This window comes from Doryrhamphus excisus, linkage group LG9 (assembly GCF_037039965.1).
Source record: "Doryrhamphus excisus strain RoL-2023G ecotype Guam linkage group LG9, RoL_Dexc_Guam_v1.1, whole genome shotgun sequence".
NCBI lineage: Eukaryota > Metazoa > Chordata > Actinopteri > Syngnathiformes > Syngnathidae > Doryrhamphus > Doryrhamphus excisus.
The window spans coordinates 22348441-22367400 of NC_136365.1; the positions used below are offsets into that span (position 1 = coordinate 22348441).

The 18960-nt window shown below is 46.7% G+C and overlaps 1 protein-coding gene across 8 annotated transcripts in view; it reads right to left on the minus strand.

Moving 5' to 3' along the window:
- The window catches only part of fat1a (FAT atypical cadherin 1a), a 57470-nt gene extending 39324 nt beyond the window's left edge, over nucleotides 1–18146 (minus strand). For all 8 annotated transcript variants that reach the window (XR_013628176.1, XR_013628175.1, XM_078793697.1 and 5 more), the window contains exons 1-3: nucleotides 17976–18146; nucleotides 13556–16840; nucleotides 4680–4994 (exon numbers count right to left, since the gene is read on the minus strand). Coding sequence is in view for 6 of the 8 variants with exons in the window: in XM_078793697.1 (XP_078649823.1) it covers nucleotides 4680–4994; nucleotides 13556–16811 (3571 nt within the window). In the remaining 2 variants the exon portion in view is untranslated. The remainder of the gene's footprint in view (nucleotides 1–4679; nucleotides 4995–13555; nucleotides 16841–17975) is intronic.
- Nucleotides 18147–18960: the final 814 nt, after the last annotated feature.

The following is an 18960-nucleotide window of genomic DNA, read 5'->3' on the forward strand; positions in this document are numbered from 1 at the left end:
GATTTAGCTTCCAGACCAGCCAGAACGTGCCGGACAGCTCAGGTCCCCGAGCTTGTTCAAGACGCCCACTTGTTGGAGATCATTTCTATCATCTGGATCGTCTGCTGTGTGTGTGGGGGGGGGCGTGCCGCAGGCCTCATTTGTGGTCCTGCAAGAATGAATGAGTGCCGTTTGTCCTCCGGAAAAGATCCAGGAAGTCATTGAAAGTATTCCTTTCCTCTAACACTTCCCGTGACAACGGACGTGGTCTTTGGTTTTCAAGGTAGCCCTGATAAACGTGCGTCTGAAGCAGACTCCTGATCCAGATGGCTTTGGTTTTATATCGCCGCCGCCCGGGGCGACTGGCGAGCAAACAGCCTTAAAAGTAACCGTGCTTAGCAAAGCATTCCTGGCTCCTTTCTTTTCCACTGCTGACAAAGAGCTTCTGGCTCCAAATGCGGAACTCTAAAAAAAAAAAGAAGTGTAATGAAATCCCCTCTGTTGTATCTTTATTTGCTTTGCTTTAAACAACCGCAAGCGGCCATTATTGATTCTTGTGGATGGGATGGAGATTAGCGGGGGGGCAGTAGCAGGTAATACATCTTTGTGGTTTCAGTCATCCGGGTCATCGGGATCCGTAAAGGCCGAATGGAGGCAACTGGACTCTTCTTTTACCTTCAATCCCAAAGGCTTCTTCACTGCTTCACTTCTCAGATACGAAGGCTTCCTGTCATGATCCATCAACACATGTTTTGGCAAAGCGAAACGTGTCCCTTGTTTGGCGTCGACGTCGTGCTCGGGTTCCATTTACAAGCGCACGGTTCAAAGTCCAAGCACACGACGGAGTTTCCCACAGCCGCAGGTGGGCGGCACGAGCTTTAATAACAAATCCTTGATGAAGTGGAAGAAAACAGCAGACAGCGAGTGGGCTGCGTGTCTTTAAGTGTCAGTAAGTGCGTGTGGGACTAAATATGCTAGGATGCGTCCACCAACAAATCACCAACAATCAGCCAACTAACCCACGCTGCTGGGAGCTTCTGATCCTCTAGTCCACAAATATGCACCAGGGGAGTTGGACGATCACAACTTGGATGAACACAAACTATTGTACTGAAATTGAGTACTTTTACTGGACAATATATGGATATTTTTGTAATACAAATATTTCTTTTAAGCAAATTTTGCAAAATAAAGTCAAATTAAGAGGCAAAAGTCAAGAAAAAAAGTCACAATTTTACAAGAATAAACTCATTATGTGGAATGTCATTTTAGGGGCTGCACAGTGGACGAGTGGTTAGCGCGCGGGCCTCACAGCTTGAAAACCAGAGTTCAATTCCACCTCATTACTCAATTGACAGTAGAGTAATCCCTTGTTTGTTTGTTTTTTTTACTTTTTATGACCTTCTAAATACACTTCTTAACATCATCAGAGCCCTCCATAAATGACATAACACCCCTACAGTCACCCTTACCCTCCTATTACCCAAGATAGTAGACAAAAAGAGAAAATAAGACATAAATAAGACATAATACAGACTCTCACATGTTAACGTTGAGAGAGTTCCTTGTCAGTGTACTTTTTTTTTTTTTACTTTCTAGGCCATACAGTTAGGAGACCCGAGTTCGATTCCACCCTCGGCCATCTCTGTGTGGGTTTTCTCCGGGTACTCCAGTTTCCTCCCCCATTCGAATGAATGAATAAATCTGGAGAATTGATGAACTGATCCTCCATCGCTACTTATAAGGCCAGGCCACACGCTCATGGACGTCATCTGCCGTCTGGTGGGGGGGGGGGGGGTATCTCCTCCTTGCCAGTTTATATGCCAGTTTATATACCAGTTTATATGGCCGTAACATTTCCCAGCCAAGCATATTTATCACGGCTGCCGTCCGCACATGCCGTAAATACAAATAAATCAAACCCCCGCCCCCGCCCCCCCAAAGCCAGCCGTTATGTCGTAAGCTCTCAGGTGTTGATTTTCCAAAAGAGCACCCTCAGCAGAAGAGCTTCTCTCGCAATTTAACAGCAAACTTATGTCAGAGGAGGCAGGCCTGCCTTGTTTACTCTGCAGAAATCCCGTAGCCCGAGGCCGGGGAAGAAAATAAAACCGCATCCGAGGCATCGAGCATAGCCGTCACGTCTTTGGAGCCTGACGGGCTTCGTTTTTAGGAAAGCATGGCAGAAGGCTAGCTTGTTAGCTCGCAAAACATAAGCTTTGGTTTCTTTTCCTTTTTCCCACCCTTTGGTGGAGCTTTGTAGACGCGCCAAGACGGGGGCCCGTGCGTCCGACGCCGTTTTGGAAGGTGTAATTACAGAGGCTGGCGTGTAGTAAATTTAAACATTCGGCAAAGCCTGCAATATGCGGTCCTGGGTCCTGTTGGCTTGATAGCACGGAGACACATTTGGCCTTTTTTCATCTCGTTTATCATCGTCGTCCATCTTTTAGCTCTTTACGCTAAGAGAGAAAGAATAGAATAATCATGCTATCACCGAACTGATCCGTAAGCACCCAAATTCCACGCCATTTACTTTGCCTTTATTCAACCTTACATATTCCCGCTTTACGGAAAAGATGCAAGTCCCGCATTCATTTGGGAAGTCAGCCTGCCGGGCTGTGTGAGGCTGCTTCTGGGGGTCGGCTCGCTGCGAGGCCGAATCCTTATTTGGTCAGAAAGTTGACAGCGCCAGTTCTAAACGAAAATAACCTCGCTTGTTGATGTCGACTACCTTGGGGAGGGAAAAAAGGACCACACACATCAGCGGCGGGCAAATTGGAGCAACTGCTTTGCTCGCTCGCTTCACTTAGCGTTCCTCATTTCACATTAATGAGAGCTCGCATGCACAGCCGGAAGAGAGTGCTCTCGGATAAGTCGGAGAAGCGGCACGTTTTCCATCATGATTTTACGGCCTACGCTGGCGGACTGTCAAACATCAACATAGGCGGGACTACAGAGGTCTGCTAGGGACCAGGGACCAGGACTGCTTGACTTTGTACGCTGCCAAACATGGACAACTTCATCAGTAGCACATGAAATATGAATCATGGCAGCATCTCCAGCGTGCCACACGGAATGGAAGGGAAGCGAGCAGGACCAGCCCACTGCTAGTCAAATATCCTCGCACAACTACGTAGCGGAAAGTGCCATTAAAAACAAATCATTCCTGCACCACAAAACTTTTGCAGCGTTGCCGGTTTTCCGCTAACGTTCTTTGGTAATGGTAATGGTATTGGTAATGGTATTGGTAATGGTTCTATTTCATTTGAACATGCATCACATTCCAATTGAGTGCATCCCATAATAATCAGTTCCCAGTTCCACATGTCCAAAAGGAGTAGGAAGAAGCAAAGCTTATTAAATCCTACCCCTCCATCTGGTACTTTTACAATCACTAACTGTTACATTTGTTCACTTCCTGCTTTCCTAATATAATTTAAGTTGTTTTTTTTACTATTTTATAAAATGTTTTTATTTCTATTTTTTCTTTTATTCTATTCATTTATTTTACTGTTACATTTGTTCACTTCCTGCTTTCCTAGTATAATTTAAGTAGTTTTTTGAAAACTATTTTATAAAATGTTTTTATTTCAATTTTTCTTATATTTATTTATTTATTTTATTTTATTCTGTTTTCTTTTCTTTTATCCATTTATTTTACTGTTACATTTGTTCACTTCCTGCTTTCCTAATATAATTTAAGTTGGGTTTTTTTAACTATTTTATAAAATGTTTTTATTTCTATTTTTTCTTTTATTCTATTCATTTATTTTACTGTTACATTTGTTCACTTCCTGCTTTCCTAGTATAATTTAAGTAGTTTTTTAAAACTATTTTATAAAATGTTTTTATTTCAATTTTTCTTATATTTATTTATTTATTTTATTTTATTCTGTTTTCTTTTATCCATTTATTTTACTGTTACATTTGTTCACTTCCTGCTTTCCTGTTTTTTTTACTTTATTTTATTAATTTTAAAAAAATGTAATTACATTTTTTTGTCACGTACCAAAGTACAAGGTGATATGCCCATACAATGACATAATGGGTACCATAGGAAGTACAGTATAGGACTCAATCCATTCCATAGTTTGATTCCACATACTGAAATCCCGGAAATGAAATAAGGAGTTAGTATGTTCTCTGTAGGCGGCATTATGAATTATCCCTACTGACCTTTTTTGCAGTACATTTAGCGAGTGAAGATTGCTTTTATAGTTATTATCCCATATTTCACACAATAAGTAAGGTATGGTAGAAACAGATAGCAATAAAGAGTGTGGTTCTTTGGAAGGAAGAACGCCAGTCATCCACAATCTCGATGTGAAACATGAGCACACGCCTTTCCCGTCTCCGTCTTTTGTAGCGGAAGAAAGAGGGCCAACAATAAGCATGACGGGACACACCTAGTATGACCGCTATAAAGATGGCTAACGAACCTCCATCAAGGTTTATGGGTCTTTATGCATGCAGTAACCGGTACACTCATGATAACATTTAATACTGCAGTACTGTGACATACTTTATCATCTTAGACATCAGCGGAACTCCTTCATTCCTGGGATCATTGATTTCACAGATTCACAGCTCATCTTTTGGAGCCTGATTATTCCGTGGATGAGCCCCAGGTTTCAGAAGCTGGGAATCAAACACGGAGCTGGCCAAGCCACGTCAACTAATAAGACGTCAAGCAGCGGTCTTACCTGTCCTGGCGTTGATGGCGAAGAACCCCTGGGGGTTCCCGCTGGTGATCCTGTAGGAGAGTTTATCGCTGGCCCTGGCGTCCGGGTCCACCGCCTCGATCTGGATGATGGACACATCCTTGGGGGAGTTCTCCATCACGGAGGGGTAGTAGACGGGCTGGGAGGCCTGCGGCGCGTTGTCGTTGACGTCCTGCACCTCGATGTAGACCTCCACGAAGGCCGACAGCGGCACCACGCCGCGGTCCATGGCGTAGACCGTCAGCCAGTAGTGGGGTGTGGCTTCGTGGTCCAGCGGCTCTTGGGTCCGGATGACGCCTGAGGAAAGAAGAGTGCGCAGTCAGTCGGGAGAGGGTCAGTTTTTGGAGGGTTAGGGGTGTCCAAAAGGGGGGGGGGGCATGTGTGGCCCGCTGCTGGTTTTTTTTTTTTATTTCTAAAAATATCATTTAACAAGCATAAAACACTACAACGGCAAAAATGGATGAATCCGCAGTCATAACGAGAACAAGTATTATGTATTATAATACAAAATATTATGGGGACTCATTGATCTCATTTTTGTATTTTTTTGAAAAGTTTGAATGTTACAAAAATCAAGTCAAAATATTCTAAGAATAAATTTAAATAATTACAAGGAGGAGTGAGTTCAAACAACTACAAAATTAAAAAAGAGCTAACATTTTACAAAGAGAAAGTGAAAATATGAAAAGAAAAAAGTCAGATTCTCACAAGAAAAAAGTTTTACCAGAATAAAAAAATATTATTATTATTATTATAATTATTCAACAATTATTTTCAATATTGAAAAAAAAATCCAACAAAACCAGATAAAGTTAGGGTGCGTTATATTAACTTATAAGAATAAAGTCCAAATATTACAAAAAAATTTACAATGATTATTATGAATGTGAGTGTGAATGGTTGTTTGCCTACATGTGCCCTGTGATTGGCCCTGCCTCTCCCCCAAAGACAGCTGGGATATGGGATACGACAAAGCTGAGATGAGATTATCAAAGTGGCCCTGGCATCCTTTCGTTCCTGGACGAAAAGTCTGGACACCCCCGGCTTAGTCATGTGACCCACGGTTTGCTTTGTGCCCCCCCATCCAAAATACCGTGTATACCATGTAACAAACTATGGGAGGGGTTTTCAGAAGCGGAAGCCGGGAGGAGATTCCAGGTGAAAGACGTCAACAAGCGGTGTTGTTTACATTAGCCAGGAGGGAAGGGGGGGGCGGGGGGGGAGCAACCTTCAGCTGAGCAAACAAAAGAGCTTTCAGGGACATGTGGACAAATATATATACTGTATATACTCATACTGTATATATTCATGGGGGGGTGGAGGCAGGAAGCAAAGAAAATAAATTGCAGTGTGATGAAATATAAGAAATATAATAAGCAAATACTTTGACTATTTTTGCCGAGGGAAAACGAAAGCTGCGGCGCAGACGGGAATACAAAAGTCCAAAACCAAGAAGCTGTTTGAGCGCGGGGGGTGAGGGGGCGGGGGTGCCAACTTCAAAACAAGTCTTCAACTGCGGAAGAACAGTCTGGAAGGTCAGAAGATATCGCTCTCTTTCCTCGCTCGGCTGTGCCTCCACGACCGGAATGGCGTCACAGCCAAGATGGCGGAGGTTCAGAGACTCACATGTGGGGGGGGGGTGCCAAAGTATTTATCCATGACAGCTCGTTGGTGGATCTGGTCTCACGAGCACTCGAAACGGTCTTGGATCTGACCAGAATCTGACCACCCAAACCGAAGATGTTCCTGCGCTGGGATAGCAACTATTTGAAAGGATTGCCCCCGAGATACCTCGGGCAATAACAACAACGTTCTTGGTTGTTAAGATCACATCTTTTGGAATTACGGGCGTTAATCCCAACAGGATTAAGATCTTTGAAGCACGGATCTTGGCTCGGAACGTCTGGGAACTTTGGGCCGCTCTTATGTCAAGTTGCCGAGTAACGCAGGAGATTCGGTTATGGACTTTTTTTTTTCTCTAAACACGAGGACCCTCTGCTCTTGCCCAGTGAGGAATTTGAAGCATTCCATCAGGTCTGCGGAATAGAGGGAAGAGAATGGCTGTGAAAGTTTATGGAAGCATGTGAGAGGCCTGAGAAGTCTGGGGAATGCGGCCTAGCGGGGAGTGGAATGAGAACAGTGGCTAGTTCAAAGACAACCCGGACAAGGAAGCACTTTTGTGTTTCACATTGGACATTTTAGGGGGGGCGGGGGGGTCAGTTGCTCATCCATCCATTCTGGTGCGACCTTAAAGCTGCACACACAGCAGCGGTTTGGTACTGATCACCAAACATGGCCACCTGTCTGGCTGGCAACTAATCAACTAACTAATTAACTTTGAGTTAACTAGGAATTAACTGTGACCAAAGTACAATGTACATGCATGTTTTTGGACGGTGGGAGGAAAGCGGCCTACCCAGAGCAAACCCCACCACACACGGGGAGAACAAACATCCTAGGTCTTCCTGTGGCCCACATGCTAACCACCAGACCACCGTGCAGCCCAGTTTTCTCTTCCATTCTTATTATTCGCCAAGCTTTTTGCTGTCATTTCAACACCGGTCTGTGCGACGGCCATATTTCAGACAACAGGTTGACTAGCGGCGGTCGAGTGGTTAGCGCGCAGACCTCACAGCTAGGAGACCAGGGTTCAATTCCACCCTCGGGAATCTCTGTGTGGAGTTTGCATGTTCTCCCCGTGCATGCGTGGGTTTTCTCCGGGTACTCCGGTTTCCTCCCATATTCCAAAAACATGCTAGGTTAATTAGCGACTCCAAATTGTCCATAGGTATGAATGTGAGTGTGAATGGTTGTTTGCGTCTTGCCTGAAGACAGCTGGGATAGGCTCCAGCACCCTCGTGACCCTTGTGAGGAAGAGCGGTAGAAAATGAATGAATGAATGAAGGTCGACTCGCAAGGAGGCATGGGCTAGTCGTCGCGGGTTCAAAACCACTACAATTCTGCGTCACACCAAGAAAGTGGAGGTCCGGCATGGCCAGGACGTGGAAATACTTCGTCACGCCCCGTGTTGTTCCACGCAGTCGGAAGTGGGCGTCCGTGTGTTGAAACCGCAGGCGTGTGCCTTGTTGCCATATGTCAGGTGTAGCTAACACAGGCGTGCCCAGATATTACCCACCAAATATGGAGATGTCATACCGGCCCCGTGCCCACTCACAAGCCGACCCAGACCACCTGAGGACGCTTGTTTGGTGCACACCAGGGCGGGGCCACCTCATGGCCACCCCGAGTGTACGAGTTCCTTTTAACCCAAGCAAACATAACACGTATGTGGGTTGTTTGAATAGGCCCATTGTGTGTGTGTGTGTGTGTGTGTGTGTGTGTGTGTGTAAAAAAGTAAACGTTCAGGTCATGACAGTTAGCATGGTGGCTGCTCCCAGTAAGTTGACTAACAAAGCCTTAAGGGCGAAGAAAGGAGCACAGGTGGAGGTGAAACAAGCGGAAAGCAAATCTAGTAGTTCCATTCTTGTGGCCCAAGGGCAGCGTTTTATTGTTGCTTTTTTACAGCCCGTTCAGGACAGGATAGGATAGGGTAGACACGGGGACTGGGTGCGGCAACGGAATTCCTCAGATTCATCTTACATGTGCTTTGTTAATAAACTATTCAGCCAGAGGCCGTGGGAGATTGGTTTTCCTTTTTCGTGTAGTTTAACACGTTGAAAAGCTTTTTGGTCGGGGTGCACCCGTTATTATTTGTTTCAAGGAAAAGGGCACAAGGGCCCGTCATCCACCATCCTAATCCTTTCTTTTTTCTGTGTATTTAAAGATATTCATTCATTTTCTACCGCTTATCCTCATGAGGGTCGCACGGGGTGCTGGAGCCTATCCCAGCTGGCGGGGTCCACCCTGGACCAATCCCAGGGCACATATAGACAAACAACCATTCACACTCACATTCATACCTATGGACAATTTGGAGTGGCTAATTAACCTAGCATGTTTTTGGAATGTGGGAGGAAACCGGAGTACCCGGAGAAAACCCACGCATGCACGGGGAGAACATGCAAACTCCACACAGAGATGGCCGAGGGTGGAATTGAACCCTGGTCTCCTAACTGTGAGGTCTGCGTGCTAACCACTCATCCGCCGTGCAGCCGCATTTAAAGATATAAAACTGCTAATTGATGAATGTAAAGGGACACAACAACAGTGACCGGGTGATCAAACCGGCAACCATCCATTCATCTAAGGATTTATGGCTGATTCTTAGCCACCCGGGAGGCTGCTACCGATACAGATACAGCGACTCACTTGTCAAACCTGGCATCCGCTTGCATCACTTTATCGCCCGCGTGTCATGAGACAAGACGATACACGATTTTAAAGAAAAGTACTATACAGTATAGGACAATATATTGGTTTCATTTCTACTACGTTACACTCTTCTGCAATGTGTGTGTGATATCAGCCCCGCACCCAGCCACCAAGCCAAAAAGGGCTCACTCTGTTCATGCTGTTGTTCTATGCGCTGCAACCAATGCACAAAGCGAAACCTCTTCTTTGAGGAAAAACGGCCGGAAAAATGACGCAGTTCATTTTCTATTATTGTGGGATGAATGAAGTTATTTATCATCCCAGGCCGAGTACCCACGAGAAGGAGAAATCTGCTATATTTATTCTTTGTACGGAGAAGCTTAGATGGATGACTTCTTATCAAGCAACAGGTAAATGAACAAACCCTTCCCAAGTTCCTCAAGCGGCTTTAATGAGAGCGCGGAGCACAGCATCCTGACTTTAATGGCCAAAGTGTGCTTTTCGTTTAGCGACAGACAATCAACTTTGTCCCGTTGCACATTCCTGCGTCCGTCTCCACAGTAACGGCGCTCAAGCGTGAGGACTGTTTGGATTGGATTCAGGTGCCACTTTGCCGTTCTTGCTTTTATCTCGCGAACGCAAACTAAAAGAAGGGAAAGCTTTCCTTCTTTTAAGCACGGGTCTTTCCATCGTGCTAAGTTTCACAGCCGCCTATGAGGTGGGAGAGGGGGGCAGAAATGGGACATACAATAGCCTGATTTTCTATCAAAGTGCTGCATTCACGAGAACGTCTTCTGCGCACAGCGTGGAGTGAAAGGCCAATGCATACATTATCTGACAAGAAAGGCCAATGCATACATTATACAGTCAGCATCTGTTTCTTTCCCATTCCGCTCTCGTCACCTTTTACACAAGATAAATCCACACGTCCTCAACACGCTTCCACGAGCCGCTTCCACGAGCCGCTTCTCACCGCCGGGCGCTCCAATCTAACACAGCCATCTCAACTCCACATTCCTGGTTATTAAAGATGCACAACTCTATTTTCCACTGACCTTTTGTGTGCTCATTATGAATACAAGGGAAAAGTCTGGCGGTTTCCAGGGTTTGGGATGAAAAGGTGTTCTTTAGTGGAAGGGCCACTCAAATGCGAGTCAGTGGCAGTAAAAAGAAAATATCACCTAATGGACGATTGAGGGACTCGAATATCATTAGTGGGAGAAATGGGGTCAAACCCTTAGAGTGGAAACCGCCCCGCATATTGGCGACTTAGCATTCCCCATACGTCACTTCATCTTCTTCCGCTTAGCCTCAGGAGGCTTGCCTCTCCCCTGGTGGATCTCAAAGTGTTCCCAGGCCAGTTGAGAGTCTCTCAGAAGGGTCCTAGGTCTTCCCCGAGGCCTCCTACTGGGTCAGACATGCCCTGAAAACCTCCCCAGCATCCTGAGCAGATGTCCGGGCACCAGCAGGCACACCAACGGAAATTCATTCATTTTTGGTACAAAAAAATATTCTGCCAATCCAAGGTCATCAGCTGGGATAGGCTCCAGCATACCCCCATGAGAGTATAAGCAGCATAGATGATGGAACATTTTGAAATTCAAAGCATGGAAAACTTTGACTTTTTAAATACCATCTTTGACATTATTAGAGCCTCGTAGACATGACACAACACCCCTATATTCACCTTGACATCCTATTATTCTTTGATTACACTACATTGCCAAACTGTAATGCACGGAAATTCATTCATTTTTGGTACAAAAAAATATTCTGCCAATCCAAGGTCATCAGCTGGGATAGGCTCCAGCATACCCCCATGAGAGTATAAGCGGCATAGATGATGGAACATTTTGAAATTCAAAGCATGGAAAACTGTTTGACTTTTTAAATACCATCTTTAACATTATTAGAGCCCTGTAAGCATGAGATAACACCCCTATATTCACCTTGACATCCTGTTATTCTTTGATTAGACTACATTGCTGAACTGTAATGCACATGCTAGGCTATGGGATCACGGCAGGGACACAAGAAGGCCATGGCTTTAACCAGTAGCAAAGTAGCAAGCAAACCAGTTAGCCTCTTGTTTATTTTATATATTCTAAACTTAAGAAAGACCTTAAAACAGTAGGGGGTGCAATTATACACAAAATTCATGGTGCGATTCAGTTCAACACTTTTTCAATACAAGTGGACGAGTGGTGAGAATGTTGGCCACACATTCAGGAGATCGGGAAGACCTGGGTTGGAATCTCGGCTTGGGCATGTTCTCCCCATGCGTGGGTACTCCGGTTTCCTCCCCCATTCCAAAAACATGCTAGCTTCATTAGCCACTCCAAATTGTCCATAGGTATGAATGTGGGTGGGAATGGTTGTTTGTCTATATGTGCCCTGGGATTGGCTGGGATAGGCTCCAGCATACCCCCACCATCGTGAGGAGGTGTGTGGGTCCTGGCACGTCTTTTGTTTGGTTTTCTAATTTTGAACCATTTAAAAACATTCTGGAGCTGCAGCTGCAGCCCCGTATATAGCATGCTGCACACCACTTGTTTTATTTTCCGCGCTAAAGCCGTAATAACGCAAGCGGCAAACAAACCACACCCGTCACTTAGTGAAACCCCAGGAGAGGCTTTACCACCTTGGCTGCATTTAGAATCCATGACAACGAGGCCCAATCCTATCAATGGCACAATATGAACATTGGGGATTAGCATGAAGATGAAACCGGGCTGTATGGATCTGGATTTAGAGCTGAGCAGGAATGCCGGTCATCCCGATAAATGACCCGACGCTACAATACAGTCCCGCCTGACGGGTCCACAATGGCCCAGTCAGGTCAGCAACCACTCGGTAAGAGACGGAGCTGCGAAGGTCAGTAATCAGCACATCACCACAGAAACAAAAACACAGCCTGCTAGCAACCATCATCATCCCATGCTAAATATAGCACCCGAGAGGAAAGGAAAGCACTTGGAGATAAATGTACTGGATTCTTAATTCACCTTATAAGCTCCCCGGCAGGAGTCATCTACTTTTCTAACCTTATTGACTGGCAGCCATCTTCAGAGACGAGAGCTCCATACTGGCAAACTTCCAAGACCCACAGAATATCGACTTTTTTCAACACTGAAACTATGTCAAGGAACACTTCTTTCATCACAAAAAAGATAGTTTGTTTCTAGCCTTTTTGGGTCTTTATAAAGTAGAACAGCCAAAACCTGGTTTTCACCAAAAAACTGAGAAAATGAGCTTTTGGATTTGGATTTGCAACCATTTCCTCTGTCAGAGTGCAATTCAGCAACTTCTGTCTCCTTCATATGGGAGCTGTTGCTGCCTGACAGGACAGAAATACCAGAAATCTGAAATTCCCACACAAGATGCCCAAGACTTTGATCTGGAGCTCCCACCAAAGAAGCAAACAGTAGCCACGTTTACATGAGGAGTTTTTCTCTTTCCGAATAGAATCTTTCCGAATGACCTTTCCGAAAACAATGGTATACATGGAAATATTCCATGCGCCGCTATAAATCAACCAGAATAGTCAATGGGGCATGCCCAGTGAAACGTAAACACCAACATCACGTGATACCGACTTCCCCAAGTTTTTCTTTCACTTGTTAGAATAACTCCGTATTGCCAGTTTTTCCTCCGTCCAGTCTTGAAATTTAGTTTGAATCAAAAACAAACTTTCCGCAGCAGTCCAGTGCCGATTGCTCGCCTCCATTTTTTTTTTTATTTTTTTTTTTTATTAAATCGAAAAACGTCTTGAGCTGCGTGTTATGTCATATATAAAGAACGCACCCGGGAACAGGAAAAGATACCTCAATCGGATTGGGGAAAGGAATATTCCACCCCTGTGAATCTGATTATATATTCATTGGGATTGGCACTTTTCTTTGGGAATGATGTGTATACAAAGGTTACATTGGAATATTTGGGTCCATGTAAACGTGGCTAAAGTCGATACACGTTACTTTTTCAAACAGTTAATGAGTTACATACTGATATATTATTTAGAATTATAGTTGACACTGTTCAATTTCTCAAAGCAAATGGTAAATTCCCCCACATTACCACCAACCAACATGATGGGTGAAGTATCTTGCACTGGGACAGAGGGAGCGAGGAACCAAGACCAAAACAAGAACATCAGGTGATTGCTAGTTTCCTGGAATTCCAGTCTGCTTTGAATCAACGATTAAAATGATTTCTGGCGAGCCAAGAATGCTCAAAGAACATATTTTGGTCCTGCAGTGGAATATTTCAAGCCTTCGCAGCACAGAGGAGGAGAAAATAAGAAAAGAGGTCAGGCCAGTGAGAGGCGTCCTTCCACAGCGACCGCTAAGAATGTCCACTCAGGTCTGAGAAACAGCTGCTCCCCCTGCCCTCCATGCACCCCCAGAAAAAAAGAAGCCTGGAATCAGGTTTACAGGAACACTCCGTTCCCTCATTGTTCCACACCGCTGAATTAACCAAGTCCGCTTCTCCACTTCATTAAACTTTTCTAATGCAAATCACTCGAAGCGGATGCAAAGGCAGGCGTCACACGGGGGACAAACCCGAGGAAAAGCTAAGTAACTCACCGGTTTCTTCATCAATGGCGAATATCCCCAGGCCGGATCCGTCCCGTATGGAGTATCGAATCTCTCCATCTCTGCCTTTGTCCTCGTCTTCGGCTGCAACAGTCATTACCGAAGTCCCCACAGCGGCGTCCTCTTTAATAAATCCCTTTTCCACGAACCACCGGAAGGACGGCCTGTAGAGGTTCTCGTTGACGTCCACCACGTCCACCTCGATGAAGCAGGTGGACGACAAGGACATGGGCTTCCCTTTGTCCTTGGCTTTGGCCGTCAGATTGTACACCTGTTTGGCCTCGTAGTCCAGGTTCTGCACAATCCGCACGGCGCCGCTCAGTTTGTCCACTTCGAAATTCCCGTCCCCGTTATCGATCAGGCTGTAGCGGATCTGACCAGATGGGCCGACGTCGGGGTCGTGGGCCTCTAGCCACATTATAACCGTACCAATGGGAAGGTCTTCCCTCACTTTGATGCGGTAATTAGGCGGGACGAACTTAGGGGGGTTATCATTTATGTCCTCCAGCGTGACCTTGAGCGGCACGGTGGACACCAGCTGGGGTTCGTTCGCCGCCTGATCACGCGCTGCAATTTTCAAAATGTAAACAGGATGGAGCTCGCGATCCAATGGCTTGGTCACGGTCACGACCCCGGACTCCTCGTTGATGGCAAAATGATCCGTGCCTCCCAAGATGGAGTACCTCACTAAGCCGTTCTCTCCCAGATCCTTATCGGTGGAGTCCACCTGGATAATTTCCGTGCCAACAGGTGTGCTCTCACTTATTTCCACAGAGTAGGACTCTTGCAAAAACTGAGGGCTATTATCGTTAGCATCCAGGATCTTGACATCCAGCAGGCGTGAGGAGGACTTCTGCGGAATGCCAAGGTCGTAGGCCGTGACATTGAGCGTGTAGTGGTCTTTTGTTTCCCTATCAAGAGGAGAATAAACCAAAAGCCAGCCCGTTTCCATTTCCACGAAGAAGCGGCTCTCTGTGTCGCCTCCGGAAATGACGTACACAAGCTTCCCGTTGAAGCCGCTGTCCGCGTCGGCGGCGGCTAAATGAACCACCCGCCCCCCGATGGGAAGATCCTCTCTAACTTGGACAACACTCGGGAAAGACTCCGCAAACTGCGGCGCGTACCGGTTGATGGAGTGGATGTCCAGGAAGTTATCGTCGGGCTCCATTTGCGTGTGGATTTTGCTGCCCTGCAGCAGCTTTTCGGCCAACATGGTGGCCACGCCGGTTTCCACGCATTTCACCTGCACCGGCTTGCGTGCCGTGATGACCGTCAAGTTCATGTACATGGGTCGGGTCTCGTGTTCGCCGTCGGTGGCGACGATTCGTAAACTATGAAAGGACATTTTCGCTGCCTCGCCGTCGCTCAGCGTGTGCTTGAGTGACAGCACCCCGGAGCTTGGGTTCAGATCAAAGAGATCCAGATCGTTGCCGCCTTTAATGTAGTACCGCACTAGCTGCAGCTCATCGGCGTCGATGGCCGACACCGTGGTGATCTGCTCCCCCACGCCGTGGTCCCGTGGCACAGTCACCTGGCAGTCCACATTCTCAAACAACGGCTTATTGTCGTTCAGGTTGTTTAACGTCACGGTGACCGACGCTTCCACTTCTCTCCTGAACGGGGTTCCCCAATCTGAGGCCCTGACTTTCAGGCTGTAAATTCTCGGCATGAGTTCATAATCTAGGAACTCCGAGGTACTGACAACACCGGAAAAGTAGTCGATGACAAACGGCTGCGGGTTGAGGTTGGTGATGCTGTACGTGACGTAGCCGTTCTCGCCCCTGTCTAGGTCGGTGGCTTTGACGGTCACCACGCTGGTCCCGACGGGGGAGTTCTCATCAACAATGGCCTTGTAGGAGGTCTGCTGGAATTCTGGCGCATTGTTATTCACATCAATCACGTCCACAATGACTTTTGTCGCCGCTTGTCCGTCAGTGGTGATGACGTCCAGCTCAAAGCGGGCGGCGACATCCGCATTGATCGGCGCCGCTGTGCTGATTAAGCCGGTATCCGGGTTGATGGCGAACCGGTCTGATTTGTGCCTAAACGCATATTTGACCTGAGGGTACTTTGGTAGCGCGGTTACCATAGCGACGGGTGTATGAAGGGGTGCAAATTCACTCAGGTTGACTTTGTAAACATCTTTCTGGAAAACGGGCGGCCCCACTTTAAACTGAGGAGAAGTGACATGTATTAATTTAGCGGATGAAAACTGAGGCGGGCTGCCTTTGTCCTTCGCCTGCAGAGTGAGATTGTATCCGAAAGGCTGGCTTTCCCAGTCCACGTCTTTAACGCCTTTAATTTTATACTCTTTGCTCCCGGGGCTGCTTCTCACGGCCCTGAACTGCTGAAGCGGGTCACCGGCGACGATGCTCAGGGACGCGATCTCCCCGTTTGGTCCCGGGTCGTTGTCCTCCACCATGACAATGGCGTAAGTGGGGTCGAGGTCCACGTCGGACGGTGCCAAAGCGACCGCCGTGATGACCGGCGCGTTCTCGTTGGCCTGCTCCACGCGCACGGTGAGCTTGGCCATGCTGCTGAAGCCGCTGCTGCCGTACAGTTTCATGCCCCGGTCCACCGCCAGGATCTCCAGCTCGTACAGCTTGGTCTCGGAGTAGTCCAGCTTCCCGGTCAGCGTTACCACTCCGCTGGTCGGATGCACGGCAAACATGTCCGTCCACTCCCGGAAACTGTAGTAGTACTCCCCGTTCGTACCGATGTCGGCGTCCGTCGCCGTCACTTTGGCCACGCTGGTGCGCACGGCCGTGTTCTCCGGCAGAGATATGCTGTACGATGTCGGCGAGAAGAGGGGCCTCAGGTCATTGGTGTCAAGCACCTGCACCTTGACTCTGGTGCGGCACTCCTTGTTGGTGCCCCTCTCCGACGCTTTCACCATCAGCACGTAATGGTCTCGGACCTCGCGGTTGAGAATGGCGGTGCTGCCTCCTTTGGTCCGTATCCGCAAAAAGCTAAAATCTCCCAGCTGGTAGTCCTCCGCTTTGAACAGGTTCTCGTTATCTCCGGAGATGATCTTGTACCGTATCTCCCAGGCGGGATCCGTGATGTAGATCCCCATCTTTGTGTGACTCTCCAAGTAAGTCTTAGCAGCCGAGTTCTCCGATATGGTGGTGTTGTAAACGGGGTGGGTGAACTGCAAGGGCGCGTCCCTCGCCGTCCTTTGGTTGCCAGCGTAGCCGCAGAGGAGCTGCAGGAGGAGCACGGCGAGCGAAAGCACGCGGCGCCCCATCGTCGTACCTTGATCTTCACCGGGACCACCTGAAAATCAACACTTGGATTAGATCACTACAGAACTTATACTGCTGTTAAAAGCGTCTTTCCCCTGCCGTGTGCTCTTTTGAACGTCTGGTACTCCATCAAATAAGTTCTGTGTGTGTGTGTGACAACAGAGCAGGAAGTCTGGTGACCAGATCCGAGTCCGCTCTGCTCCACCGTCCGTCTCCATAATGCCGCATGCCAACAGACACGGACTCATTTACTCATTTATGCAAACACTCACTTAATGTGAGCAGACAACAAATCGGGCCATAAAGCACCGTGCGTACACTTTCCCATCACAGTTATGCAAACATAAGCAGCACCAACGCGTGTTCAATTATTCAGCAGGAATGATCTATATCCCTTCCTATCCAGATTTCATCAATAATGTCAGGATTCTTCCCCGCACTGCCATTAAAGTGGTTCCCCCCCACATAAAGACATAACTCCCGGGTGGGGAGCCAAACACAAACGAGCTAGTTCCAAGCGTGGAATCATAAAATGTGCAGATTCATCCCTTTACAGTGGATTTACAGCATGTGCGTGCATAAAAAGATGAATTCAAAAGCACAGACAATATTTACGCTACTGTGAAAAATACCCAAACTAGGTTGGGTTACCATATCTTAAATCGGTGCCAAAGTGGCTCACCTTAAATCTGCATAGCCTGCAGGTACAAAAGAACCATCTGCTGCTCGTGGCCACCATTGTTGAGTCGGAAAAAGAGCCGAGAACTTTAGGAATCTTTACAGGGAGAAACATTCCTGTCGTGTATGGAAACACAACACGAATACTAAATCGGATTGGTCGATTTGAATGTATTTAGTAAGGACATGAGGCAAAGTTTGAAGAATAGAAGTTAGGTGATTTCAGGCTCGATTCCCATCCCCCACAACTCTCCACATCTACGGAGCAAAGAATCCGCTTCAAAACGCAGGAAAAAAGACTCAGCGTAAACTCGACTCTTTCCGTACATTTTTTTTCGTAAATGATACAAGTATTATTTTCGATTGAGGCTCAACTCAAAAGTGGCGAAAGCTGATTTCTTTTCTCTGAGCACAACTTTTTGTCCACTCCGGCAAAGGTCAAAATCGAACCAAATGCGTCTGGTTTTTCAACAATCCGGGTCACGTACCTTCGTTTTTCCTTGGAATGATGATTAATCTCGAAGCTTGGGGGGTTTGGTGTGTACTTCATAGAGTCCAAATGTCGGCATGGTGGTACGTGAAGCCCGCAGCCCGCAGCTCCTCCATCTGAAACCTCCTGGCCGTCTACCTCCTCCAGCCAAGCCGTCTCTCTCCCGCTTCGCTTCGCTTCCGCCCTCCCTTCCGCCGCGCACTACATTTACTCTCTCTCCCCTTCACTCTCTTTATCTCTCTCTCTCTCTCTCTCTCTCTCCCACACACTCACTCTCTCTCCCATATACTCACACTTTCTGGGTATCACTCCGCACTGCGCCGGAACCACTTCCCAGCTGGCAAGCACTTTAAGAAATAAAACTTTGATTCTCGATTCCAATTCCAATTACATTTACATCGTGCTATGTTTATGCTGGCTATTGTAGATACAATAAAACATAATATTGCAGTAATTATTGTGAAATTGGCTGTATTGTCTTCAAATAAATGTCAATTAAATCAATGGTAAAAAGGAATAATGGTAATAAACGGTTTTGCCATCCTCCAGAAATGTTGCAAATTACAAATTAGAATTCCAACGCAAATTTAAAATAAGTGACGTTCTGTGCTTTTTGGCTCATGATAAGCTGAGTAATGATGATGCCACCTGACGGCAATGTGTGTTTATTTTTATTCATTTTATTGGCAAACTATGACATCACTTCCGGTTTCCCACGTTCGCTCCTGGCAGTGAATGAAGCTAACTAGCTAAAATGATTCAAGCTAACAGGTAGGTGCAGCAAACAAAGCGGAAGGTCCAAAATATTCAATATTTATATGAACGAATCATATCTGATTCAGCCAAGATGACATATTTTTATGGCCAAGTGTTTAAGAAAGACGTACTTATAGTCATTCCACCAACTTTCTTCTGGCTCGGGGCTCAAACGATGACGTCACATCCTGAACTGAGGTGCCCACCTGGCCTACCGTGTTCAAAGC